Below are 13,254 nucleotides of genomic sequence, written 5' to 3'. Positions count from 1 at the left end.
ATTGAGTATGAATGTTCTCATAACTTTTGGGACTTTATTGTCAAGTGTAGTAATCAAATTTATTCTTAAATTGATTTTGAACTGATTTAATTCAAGCAGCTAGAATTACTTTGCCAATGTTAATGTAATTAATTTGCCAAATCTCTGAGGTGGGTAGACAGCAACTCTAGCCAGCGTCCAGGAGCGGCTGAAATGGAATCTTGGTTCACCCTGAAGTTTCATTCAATTCTTGCAGGCGTAACACAGTTTACGATGTATGCAAAAAATTCACATACATATTTTTCCTATTTTATGTAGAAAAGAGTTATGCAGAAAACCAATTTTAAATACAAATGAATGTCTCAAGCAAATCAGTTGCTAAATCTCCCATTTCTGCTCTTATTTTCATCATTCTATTCATCCACGCTTCTGGGCTAGAAACCTTGACTTCTTTTTTAATCTCTCCGACTTGTAACCTTTATACCTAATTAGTCATAAAGTCCTGGAACAAGTCTGTAATTTCTAAGAAGTTCATTTGTCACTGAACTAAGACCTTTTCCCTTCATTCTTGGATTGCAACTAGTAGACATGTCGACTGCCTTGCCTTCTTTTTGACTACAAGGCATTTCATATATATTGCCGGTGATATTCCTTAAACTTACTTTGATAATGTCATTCTTCTGCTCAAAAATATTGCATGTCTCTTTCTCTGCTTTCCTTATGGGAAAAAAATTTAATTATTTAGCCTAGAATTCAAGACCTGCTGAATACACTGTGCACTCCATTATTACTTTCAAATTTCTATTATTCCCAGTACTTACATATAGACAGTGTGCAGTAAGTTATTTCTGTTGACGTTTTTCCACCTTTTAATTTTTACATAGGCCCCTCCAGCAACTCAGTTTCTCTCTTATTCATAGATAAAAATATATCCTTCAAAATCTAGCTCAAACATTATGTTTTCTGCGACCCTCTCTTGTCTGTTCTGTGTGCAGTAGAAACATATTCATTCATGAATTCATTCATTCATTCAAACATATTCATTCATGAATTCATTCATTCATTCAAACATATTCATTCATGAATTCATTCATTCATTCAAACATATTCATTCATTCATACTTTGTATTCGTCACACATTGTTAAGCACTCACTATGCTCCAAATAATCAAAGATGAATATGACACCCTGCCTCAAGGTTCTTTCTTTGGGACATTCATCAGATAAACAGCTGGGGCAATGGTGTGATCGACACGACAGTAAAAGACTACATGGGTTCCAATGAGGATTCGTGGACAGTTCTGTAAACTCAGTGGACAAGGGGAAGGGACAAGGCAAGTTCTGTCATGTCAGGGAACCTTGAGTGTCTTTAAAACAGTGGGAAGATATTTCAGTCAGGGAGAATACTGCTGTGGAGACACAGAGACTTGAAATACATAGGAGGGTTCGAAAACCAGAAACAAATTTGGTTTGGCTTGAGAGGAGATACAAGGATGAGGTGGGTATAACCAGAAATGAGACAGGAACCGTCTTATAAAGTACTGGTTATGCTGTGCTAAGACTTGTACCTGAAATATAGTAGATGCTTAATAAACACTTATTTAGTAAACAAATCACTTTCTACTAGTATAGCAAATTTTATTTACATTTAAATATTTCATATTTAATAATTTGCTAATTTACACCTTGGTTTGTTGAAGGACAACTAAGTATTCATACTGTGTGTTTTCAACATTCCATCTGGGGTAGATCCTTAACCTGTCATTGTAACAATTAGAAAAAGTTCCTTCTAATATGAGCACCAAAGGTGCAGAATTCTTGAAGTTAATATGTATAAACAAAATGTTCACATCTGTTTGTGTTTTTCTTTTTTCTTTTTCTAGGTTCAGACATTGTTCAATGGTTGATAAAGAACTTAACTATAGAAGATCCAGGTAAATAAATAATTTTCCTATTACAAGAACTTTTTTCTTAGTGGTTTTAAGAATTGTGTTTCCTCAGGGATATTTTAATATGGCATGCAAGCAAACCTCCTGAAAAATTGTAATTCAGTTTGAACTGTGCTTTTAACATTTATGTAAATTTTATGGTAGTCAAAACATATTTAACTAAAAGTTAGCATATTTCTACAATTTTTTACATCCTTAATTCTGCCATATTATTTGATTCAGGTCATTGGTGATCGTTAGACTGGATCAGTTTGTATACATGTCCATAAAATAATTGTACATATAATTTATGGCAAGTGATTATGAATTAATGAACTTTCCCTCTATCAGACACATACATCTCATTAACTTATAATTTTGCCTTAACTACATCTTTAAATGCAGTTTGAAATCAGTATTTTATTTGTAATTCTGATTTTTTTATCATGCCTACATGATGTATGTGTGTGTGTGTGAGAGAGAGAGAGAGAGAGAAACGCTCTATTTAAGTCATGAACCTGTTCACCGTGTTGAACATTATGTCTATTCTGTAGCAGAAAACTTAATTTCCAAAGTAAGGGAACAATTTTTATGAGTTCACACTTTGCATTGCCTAGAATAAGTTCCTGCATATGCAAAGCATTTAATGCCTTTTTTTTTTTTTTTTTTTTTTTTTTGAGGTGGAGTTTCACTCTTGTTGCCCAGGCTGGAGTGCAAAGGCACAATCTCGGCTCACTGCAACCTCTGCCTCCCAGGTTCAAGCGATTCTCCTGCCTCAGCCTCCCAAGTAGCTGGTATTATGGGCACGTGCCACCACATCCGGCTAATTTTTTTTGTATTTTTAGTAGAGTCAGGGTTTTACCATGTTGGCCAGGCTGGTCTCGAACTCCTGACCTCAGGTGATCCACCCGCCTCGGCCTCCCAAAGTGTTGGGAATACAGGCGTGAGCCACCATGCCCGGCTACACTTAATGGCTTTTTAAAAATATGTAAAACCTTTCACACGTGGCAAACATTTCACATCACTGCAGGAAAATAAGATGCATATTGTTCAGAGAAGATTCTGAGAAAACAGAAAACAATAGCTATGAAAAGCTGGCATTACAGTGACTGCAGAAAAGGTCAGTGATATACCAGCCTATGTAACACACCCCTCCATCTATAAAGAAGAACTTTGCATGGCTCTGGTTCCTGCCTCTGGTGATTATTGCCTTAAAATGGTTTAGAATTAACAGTACATGAAGATGCAAGGTTTTATTTTTTTCTCATTTTAAACTAGCTCTATAAAGCAATGCCATCAAAAGATGCAGCTCAAATTCTGTCCCTAAAGACCTGTGTAAACCCCCAGCTCATTTGCTGCATGAGCTTTTAAAATACTCATTTTTGCGGGTCAAATGGTATTAAAACAATTAAGTAAAGATAAAGCAGCTATTGCCAGCATCATATTATCACCAGGTGAAAAGGGGAGATAATTAATAGGAAAGGAAGCTACAGTCTTACCAAGTTCACGTTTCAGCCTCACCTCAGTGGCATGCCTGTTTTTTTAAAACTGTAGGACCAGACAAATAATCCCAGTGCTAAAAAATGGATTGACACAGTCATGGCTAATCAGGAAACTACTGATTGGCAAAGACTATTAAGGGTCAGAGGTGAAGTAGATTTAAAAGAGTTATTATTTCTGTAAGGTAAAGACTGGGTCGGATGCGGTGGCTCACGCCTATAATCCCAGCAGTTTGGGAGGCTGAGGTGGGTGGATCACGAGCTCAAGAGTTCAAGACCAGCCTGGCCAATATGGTGAAACCCCATCTCTACTGAAAATACAAAAATGAGTTGGGTGTGGTGGCACGTGCCTGTAATCCCAGTTACTCGGGAGGCTGAGACAGAAGAATCACCTGAAGCCAGGAGGTGGATGTTGCAGTGAGTCAAGATCGTACCACTGCACTCCAGCCTGGGCGACAGAGCACGACTCAGTCTCAAAACAAGCAAACAAACCTGAAGGTGTAGTTCAGTAAAAATCTAAGAAACAGAAAGCATCTTCACAGATATCATACGCTAGTAAGAAACAATCATTGTTTATAATTTACATGTAGGATCTCATTTTAGGTATAATGTGTATGGAAAACTGATTTTATTTGCTTGCTCAACACTTTGAGGAAGTTTTTAAGATTCATTAGAAGGTGTTATGAAGAGATAAAGCCAAATGTATCCAGGAAGGAACATACATGTTCTTTAGTCATATTTATGACAGGCTGAAAAATTAGTTTCTGATTTGTTGGTTTGTTTTTTTGAATGAAGTAATTCACCCTAGACAAAATCCAAGGCTCTGTACTGTTTTCAAGAAGAGTTAAGAAACATTAATGATTGTTCTGAATATGTAACAGATTGTGCACATGGAAAATGAATCAATCTGGTGGCTATTCTGATTGCAATTTGATGTGGTTAATAATGTAGCTGATACTATGAAAGTTACTTTGATGGCTGCCTATGTGAAACCAATCATATCTTTTGAAACTGGTCATGAAGGGAGACTAAGTAGTTATAATGCTAAGTCTACTTTTAACTCTATCAAAAACTCCCTGAAGATTTTTAAAAATAAGAAAGAAACCCATGCCTAGTTTCTGTCTTACGTGCTGTTTGGTAGCTAAGTGGTCATTTGAAGATCTCTAGGGATCGTTTGATGTTCTAGAAGTCAGTAATTTGCTGAAAGAGGGTTTTGTGGCAAGATGGAAGAAGAGACTAATTCTGGGTATGGGAGCAGGTTCTGATGGCCCATTTGGAGACAGGAGGAGAAGGTTGAATGATCTTCAGGACCATACTTAAGACCAATGAGTCTATATTATTTGCACACTTAGTGTTCAGTATTTTATCAATGAGCACTTAATAACTCATTTCTGTTACAGCAATCCAGGGCACATTGGGCTGAATATTTTTTTTTTTTTTTATTTAATAAAGTTTTATTTTTCCAAATGTACAATTGGTTGGACCTATTCATGCATCTTCACCAGCAGCTGGAGCATCTCCGCCCTTGGTATTTCTGGTGTAAATTACTTGAGCTCTGTGCTTTGAAACCAGTTTGATAAGTCCTTTACTAAGGAGCTCCTGAAGGGCTGCCCTGGCCAGGGAGCCTCGAATCTTCAGTCTCTCAGAGACTACAGCTGGGGTTATAAGTTTATAGTTGGGAACTTCCTTACAGAGTTTGTCGTAGGTAGCTTTGTCAAACAAGACTAAGTTATTGAGCTTGTCCCGAACTTTGCCTTTGGACCACTTCTTCTTTTTGGCCTTGCCCCCAGATTTGTTCACTGGGTCTTTGTCTTTCTTGGCCGACTTTCCGGCGTCCTTCTTCTTCTTGTCGTCCTTGGGCGGCATTGCGAAGCTCGGGGAGCAGCAGCAGACACCGCAGCCTTGCTAAGATGTCGGACAAAAAGCTGGGCTGAATATTTTACCAGAGGTTTCGGTACCATTAGACTTGTAGTCATACTTTGTTATTATTTTAAAATACAGATGGATTTGAACCTTTTGTTAAAATTTAGGATTTTTCTTAGTTTACATGTATGTGTAATACACATATACAGAATTAGTCTGAAATGTTTTTCTTCTACTTTGTGAGTACATTTTTACAAAATACGTCTTTCTAGGAAAATTCCATTTCTTCTTTCAGACTTTCATTCATCTAGCAAATATTTATTGAGTTCTTACCATGGGCCAGGCACTGGGAATATAGAATGAATATTCCCTCTTGGACAAGTTGATTGTCCTTTGCTTCCAGAATATCACATTCACACTCTTCCTTCTTTTTCACTGGCCATTTGGTTTGGTCTCAGTCTTCTGTGGTGACTTTTCACTCTCAGCTAATCCGTAAATGTTGGAAGGTTCAGGTTTCTCTTCCAGGTTCCTCTTCTTTCTGTATCTACACGCTGTTGCTAAGTGACATATGTTGAAACGCTCCAATTCATAACTTTCATACTGACCTCTCCGCAGTGCTCCACACTCACTTCTCCAGTGCCTAAGGCCTCTTCCCGGAAAGGTTAAACTCAACACAACCAAAATGGAACCCCGGTTTTTCCACTTCTCAAACCTACTCCTTATTGTAATCCCAAGCTCAGTTACAGAGTTGAGTCTTCTAGTCAAGAATACACTCATCTTTTCCTGTCTCCAATTTTGTTATGTGGTCTTTCAGGAGTACTTCAAAGTTTTTAAAATATAGACTTTGCACATTTCTTACTAAGCTTATTTGGGTTATTTTATTACATGTTATTATTATATGTGGTCTTTTCTTCCTATGTATATACTAACTTTTTATTGTTTACATAGATGAAAATGATTGATTTATATATGCTAATTTAATAGTCATTTCTTTGCTACACTATCTTTTTTAAAAGAAATCTTAACTAACTTACTGGGAAACTACAGTACTTTTCCCAGCAGTTTATTAGGATTATATGCAGTCGTTCAAACCCTTTAATTATTTGGCAGTATGTTTTGTTGCCTACGCATATGTTGATATCTTACTTAGATATAAAGTAGATGAAATAGAATTTCCTCTTTAAAATCCTATAGTTATTGACTTATTGCATCCATGCTTTTAATATTCTGGTAAAATATGAAGATATTAATATTATTATGTCAGTACATACACACACATATACAGGTTTACATCTATACATATAAGTATATACACATACACACATAGTAGCCTCCCCTTATTCAAGGAAAATGTATTCCAAGAATCCCAGTGGATACCTGAAACTACAGATAGTACCGAACCCTATATAGGCTATTTTTCCCTATACATACATATCTTTAATAAAGTTTAATTTATAAATAAGGCACAGTAAGAGATTAACAATACTAATCAAATAGTTATAACAATATACTAGAATAAAAGTTATGTGAATGTGGCCTCTTGCTGTCTCTCTGTCAGAATACTGTCATCTTTTCAGACCAAGGTTGACAGAAGGTGAAACTGCAAAAAGTGAAACTGCAGAGAAGGGAGGATGACTATATATACACGTGCTGGGTTTGCTTGTTTGTTTGTGACAGAGTCTTGTTCTGTCACCCAGGCTGGAGTGCAGTGGCATGATCTCGGCTCACTGCCACCTCTGCCTCCCGGGTTCAAGCGATTCTCCTGCCTCAGCCTCCCGAGTAGCTGGGACTACAGGTGCCTGCCACCACACCTGGCTAATTTTTTTTTTTTTTTTTTTTGTATTTTTAGCAGAGACGGGGTCTCACCATATTGACCAGACTGGTCTTGAACTTCTGACCTTGTGATCCGCCCGCCTCGGCCTCCCAAAGTGCTGGGATTACAAGTGTGAGCCACCGCTCCTGGCCCACATGTGGTTTTTTAAAATTGATTTTTATCCTGCCTAGATACCTGTAATGCCTTTTCTTTCCTTGAAATTCAAAATATAAATGGGCCATTGCCATTTCATTGTTTATTTTGTGATGTATTTACAAATCTGGTGACTGATTTAAGTCTGTTGATTCAGGCTTTTCCTAGTTGAAGAAATTTTTTTTTCTGTTTTGTTATTTAAGCATTTTCTACATTTATAAAATGCATATAATAATAATGTCTACTGCTTAGTGCTTTCCTGAGGATTTAATAAGTATTACATTACATACAGTGGAAAGCAGTTATTACCACATTTCTTACATAATAGTGCAGAAAATGTTGATTGGTGATTGTAGGTATTTTTGTACTTTTTATAATAACTGTAACTAATTATTTGCCTGCTTATTTGTTCTCATTTCCTGTTTTGAAACAACATTTACTGATATGCTTCACTGTATTCTACATCTCAATTATTATTTTCTCTGTTTTAAAATTCGTTTTTTAGCTTTCTCTCTCCCTTCTCCACTCCAGATTAAGTTTTTAAGTTTCCACATCATAGCATTAATTCTAATTTTCTTCACTGCGGATTCAGCCCTTTACAGATGCTAATAGAGAATATATCTATCATTGCATGTTTAACTTTTTGTCATTTTATTTTTTTTCTAGTTCTCTATTTCTACCTTCCTTTAGAAAGTCATCTTCTAATCATAGACTCTAAGCATAAAATTATTTTGTAAGTTATCTTTCATCGATTGTTTTATTACATCATGTCGTTTAAGTTGAATATTTTAGGTATATATAGATACTGTTATAATCTTACTTCATGTCATTGCATGTCTAAGAAATATTTGTGAATTTGTTTTATGAATTTTTCTCATTTACTTTGTCTCTGGCATGAAGGACTCTACATGGAACTTATTGACAGGTGGATGGATTCTCCTTAGATTACTTAATATATGTGTATGTCAGTGGGATCGTCTCCACTTTGCAGCTGGAGTTGGCATTCTGGTTAATATAAATTTGCATTAATAAGTTAGCTTTTTGACAGACTAAGTATGGTGGGGAGTGAGCTGGACCTGTGAGTAATCCTTGCCTCAAGATGTCATGGTATCATGTTGTCTCTGAGCGTGATGGACTTACTTCATTGGAATACCTTCTGTCCTATATTCAACCTTGTCCATTGCCAAGCTGCCTCCAAGACATGGCCATGGCTGATTTCTTCTTTGGTGTTTGTCCTCCACTGCAGGGAGAGAAGCTGTCCATATTTGCAGTGGTTTGATTGGTGCAGCCCCACTGCAGCTGTTTTGGGGTGCTGTTGATCTACCACAGTGAATGGGATTCAAAGTGTTGTGCTGCCTTCTCACATATATTCTGATGTTTCCACCCAGCATTGAGGGTTTTATAAGTAATCTCCTAGAGTCTTCTCTACTTAGTACTGTGGTTCTGTCTCAGGGGAATGTTGCAGTCTGGTCTCATATGTGGAATATTGGTTAGACTTTCAGACATGTGCTGCCCTAATTTATAGTGCCAATGCAGATTTTTATTTGTGTCATTTTTTTGTGGCATTGGTAGTTAAACTTCATGTTGCCATCATGCCAGAAGTTGATATTTTGATTTGTACCTTCAATCATATCACTAAGAATCTAAAAGATGTGTATTTACATGTGCGTGTTTGTGTTTTTTATATATATATACACACACACACACACATATGCGTGTATATATATAATTCACATATGCAAATGCAAAACAGAATAAATTGCATTAGTCTTACAATTGGACTGTGGCTGACAGATTAAATAAAATGGTACTTTGATTTCATAGAGAGGAAAATTAATGTGCAGCAATCATTGGATAAGGGCAGGGGGGTTGGAAGGAAGAATTTAGTCCTTGGTGAACATACGTCTACATTGTTGAAATCTGTACTAGTCAAGGTTCTCCAGAGAAACAGGACAAAGCAGTGTGTGTGTGTGTGTGTGTGTGTGTGTGTGTGTGTGTGTGTGTGTGTGTTTGTGTGTGTACAGATGGATAGATGATAGATATAAATAGATAAATGATAGATGATAGATAAATGATAGAGAGATAAATGATAGATGATAGATAAATGATAGAAGATAGAGATAGATAGATGATAGACAGATAGATGATAGATGGATGATAGATAAATGATAGATGACAGAAGATATAGATAGATGATAGATAGAAGATATAGATAGAAAAGTAGATAGATGATAGATGATGGATGATAGATGATAGATAAATGATAGATGATCGAAGATATAGATAGATGGATGATAGATAGATGATAAATAGATAGGTAGATGATAGATAGATAGAGATTTTAAGGAATTTATTCACACAATTTTGAGAACTGGTACTTCTGAAATTTATAGAGCAGGACAGCAGGCTGGAGACCTAGGCATGAATTCACGTTTAAGGAGGTCTGGGGGCAGAATTCCCTCTTCCTTGGAGAAAATCCGTTTCTTTTCTCTTAAGGCCTTCAGCTGATGGGTTGAGGCCCCCCCACATTACGGAGAGTAATCTGCTTTACTCAAAGTCTACTAATTTAAATATTAATCTCATCCAAAAATACCTTCACAACAACATCTAGACTGCTGTTTGGTCAAATATCAGGGTACAGTGACCTAGCCAGGTTGACATATAAAGTTAATCATCACAGCACCCATTAGGAAGCATACCATCCACCACCAATGTCTTCTGTTCACAGTCCACCCCATTGCTTCCACGTTGTTACATGTTCCCATTGGCAGAGCCCCTTCCCATCTATTGACACCCTTTGCTTTAGCAATTAGCAAATTAGTTACTGGGGGCACAGTAACTAATCAGACCTCAAAGTAGGAAACTGTGCTGTGCTTCCAAAAGCCCTGTGCTATTTTGCTATTTTACTCTCAGTTGCATGAAAGTAACTCCACTGCTCCCTTAGATTTTTGGCATATCTGGCACTTGGTAAGCTGTCAGCTAAATATTTTTCATTCTCTCACCCTTCAGCCTCTAGCACTGGCTTCTTACGATGGTATTCTCAGGGTTATAAGCACAATGTGAGTTTCTATTTGTGTCACATTTGCTATTGCCTCATCCACTAAGACAAATCCCCTGGACAAGTCCAAAGCCACCATAGGGAGGGACTGTACAATACATGGACGCAGGGCTGTGTGAACAAATTGGGGCCATTACTGTAACATTCTTCCACATTCGTATTTCCTCTGCCTTTTGAACCTGCCCTTCTGTGATATATCCTACTATCCTTCAGTTTGAGTTTGCAAAATTTGCCTTCCAGATCAGATTTATTGTTTTCTTAGTAAACATGCCTTATGTCTAATATCATGTCATATTAATTATGGATAATATTTTGAGCAAATTTATCAAAATACAAAGCTTCAAGAAAGTCTGGATCCTTCACATAATTATTGACAGATATCAATAATTCCTTGACATCAACTTGCTCATTTGTGCCCCTTGCTGCCTCTCACTGTAAGAGTCATCCTTACCAAGCTCATGGAGTGATGCTGACCAGGGTGAATAGTACTTTAAGACTGTCAGTCTAATGAGTGGCTAAGATTTGAAATGAGTCTTGCTGTCACTTGTGGGTATCAAGGAACGTTATGCATTTCTGTGTTCTTTTTTTTTTTTTTTTCCTTTTTTTAGAAGAAGTCTTGCTCTGTTGCCCAGGCTGGAGTGCGGTGGCATGATCTTGGCTCACTGCAACCTACATCTCCCAGGTTCAAGCTATTCTTCTGCCTCAGCCTCCTGAGTAGCTGGGACTGCAGGTGCACGCCACCACGCCTGGCTAATTTTTGTATTTTTAGTAGAGACGGGGTTTCATCATTTTGGCCAGGATGATCTCGATCTCTTGACCTTGTGATCCGCCCTCCTCGGCCTCCCAAAATGCTGGGATTACAGGTGTGAACCACTGCGCCCGGCCGCATTTCTGTGTTGTTTGAGTGGCGGCTATTTGCTCCATCTTTTTTCCTTCTCTCCATCATCCCATGCTTCTTGAGCTTTCAGCATTCCTTGAGAGGAATCCTGGCATTGAAGATGGTCATGAGCTTTGCAGACATGCTTGAGCTTTAATCCTGATTCAAGCACTTACTAGTTACAGGCATTGGGCAAGTTAATGTCTCTGTTTTTTTTTTTTTTTTCTTCCTCTGAAAAGTGCTTTTAATACCATGTTTTGTGATACTTAAATGAATCAATATGCAAGTGGGCCAGAATCTTAATTTTATTTTTATATAGGCCAAATTTTTAAAACTCTGAATATGTGCAAACACATTTAACGGAATCGAATTTTTAAAAAATGCATACAATTGTTACACTAGTCTTCAAATACAGCCTATTCCATGAAGCCTTTCTTCCATAAATCAGCTCCCAGTGGCTTTTCTTTGCCATGAGCTGAAAGAATATTTGCATTTGATACTACTTCATCTATTGCTCAATTTAATTATCTTTTATTTTTTGTTTTACATATGTTGGTCTCATCACTTCAGTTTAATCTAAGCAACATAATGGCAGAGGACACATACCCTCTCCAGCCGTCAAAGTGCCAAGGTCAATCAATTCTCAATAATCACTTGATTTTTTTGACTAATGGGAACTCACTGAAGTGGCATCAGATTTATGGTAACTGATGATTCAGTTTGTGCTGTCTTAAATGGATGTGAGAAAGTGAAGAGAAATAAATTTTAAATGAATTGTTCTTTATCTAAACTAAACCCAGCGTAAACAAAATGGTTTAAAATGCAGATAGAAGAATAAGATTAAGGATAAATATAATTTATCTAGGATAAAAACTTAATGACAAATAGCTGCAAAGTTTCTTCCTCTAGAAGCAATATCTGTTGTAAAAATACCAGTGAAAATCAAGATGCAGGCAAATCAACCAGATGTTTTGCTTACACACCATCAAACAACTGGATCAAGTAACTTAATTATCACTGAGTTAATTAAATCAATCCATTGGGCACACCGTTATATAGAGTCTGTCATCTGCCTCCCAAGCCTGCCACAAGTCTTCTGAAGAGGAAAGTGCTCCAAATCCTGTTAATTAATTTAATAAAACTCCATTACAAATGGCCTTTGTATTCCACGAATTTAGTTAAACTGCCAATGAAATTACAACCCTGGGAACATGAGGGCGCATCAGAACTGAGAAAGTCAAGAATGTCTCTGTCATCTTTCATAATGTTTTGGACTTACACAGTGTTTCATGCTTTTCCAAATCATTCAATTCGGCTTTTTTTTTTTTTTTTTTTTTTTTTTTTTTTTTTGAGAGTGAACCTCGCTCTGTCACCCAGGCTGGAGTACAGTGGCGCAGTCTCGGCTCACTGCAACCTCAGCCTCCCGGGTTCAAGCGATTCTCCTGCCTCAGCCTCCTGAGTAGCCAGGATTAGCCACCACGCCCAGCTAATTTTTGTATTTTTATTAGAGACAGGGCTTCACCATGTTGGCCAAGTTGGTCTCAAACTCCTGACCTCAGGTAATCCTCCCTCCTCGGCCTCCCAAAGCACTGGAATTACAGGCGTGAGCCATGGCCTCTGGACTTCATTTGATTATTTAATCGATTATCACATCAATATCATGAAGTAGCCAGGCAGACATCTCATCAATTTACAACCGGAAAATTAACAGGAGAGAAACTTGGGAATATCTGAAGTCACAAAAACCTTGAAATAAAAGCACAGTAGGCACAACCTCTACCCTTGTGCCTGCTCCTTTTTTTTTTTTTTTTTTTCAATTGGAGTCTTCTCTGTTCTCTAGGCTGGAGCACAGTGGCACAATCACAGCCCACTGCAGCCTTGACCTCCCAGACCCAGGTGATCCTCCCGCCTAACCTTCCTGAATAGCTGGGACCACAGGCATGTATCACCACACTCAGCTGATATTTATTTATTTAGTTAGTTGGTTTTTATTTTTTTTTTTTTTGAGAGGCAGGGTTTACTGTGTTGCCCAGGCTGGCCTCAAACTCTGGTCTCAAGTGATCTCCCTGCCTTGGCCTCTCAAA

At 37.5% G+C, this 13,254-nt stretch overlaps 2 protein-coding genes across 5 annotated transcripts in view; one reads left to right on the top strand and one right to left on the bottom strand.

Moving 5' to 3' along the window:
* The window catches only part of RGS7 (regulator of G protein signaling 7), a 569,955-nt gene that overhangs the window by 365,959 nt on the left and 190,742 nt on the right, over positions 1-13,254 (top strand). For all 4 annotated transcript variants that reach the window (XM_050770857.1, XM_050770848.1, XM_050770873.1 and 1 more), the window contains one exon: positions 1,863-1,913. In XM_050770857.1, coding sequence (XP_050626814.1) covers positions 1,863-1,913 — 51 coding nt within the window. The remainder of the gene's footprint in view (positions 1-1,862; positions 1,914-13,254) is intronic.
* LOC126942886 (40S ribosomal protein S25) lies at positions 4,824-5,333 on the bottom strand. Its single transcript, XM_050771031.1, has one exon. The coding sequence runs from the start codon at positions 5,270-5,272 to the stop codon at positions 4,895-4,897; it is 378 nt and encodes a 125-aa protein (XP_050626988.1). The 5' UTR covers positions 5,273-5,333; the 3' UTR covers positions 4,824-4,894.

Source organism: Macaca thibetana, chromosome 1 (assembly GCF_024542745.1).
Source record: "Macaca thibetana thibetana isolate TM-01 chromosome 1, ASM2454274v1, whole genome shotgun sequence".
In the NCBI taxonomy this organism is placed as follows: domain Eukaryota; kingdom Metazoa; phylum Chordata; class Mammalia; order Primates; family Cercopithecidae; genus Macaca; species Macaca thibetana.
The sequence above is the reverse complement of the archived record's forward strand: the minus strand, read 5'-3'. Positions and strand labels throughout refer to the sequence as shown.

What these genes read in the sequence shown, in the direction of transcription:
- LOC126942886 (XM_050771031.1), bottom strand. Translation starts at nt 5,272, where the DNA reads ATGCCGCCCAAGGACGACAAGAAGAAGAAGGACGCCGGAAAGTCGGCC.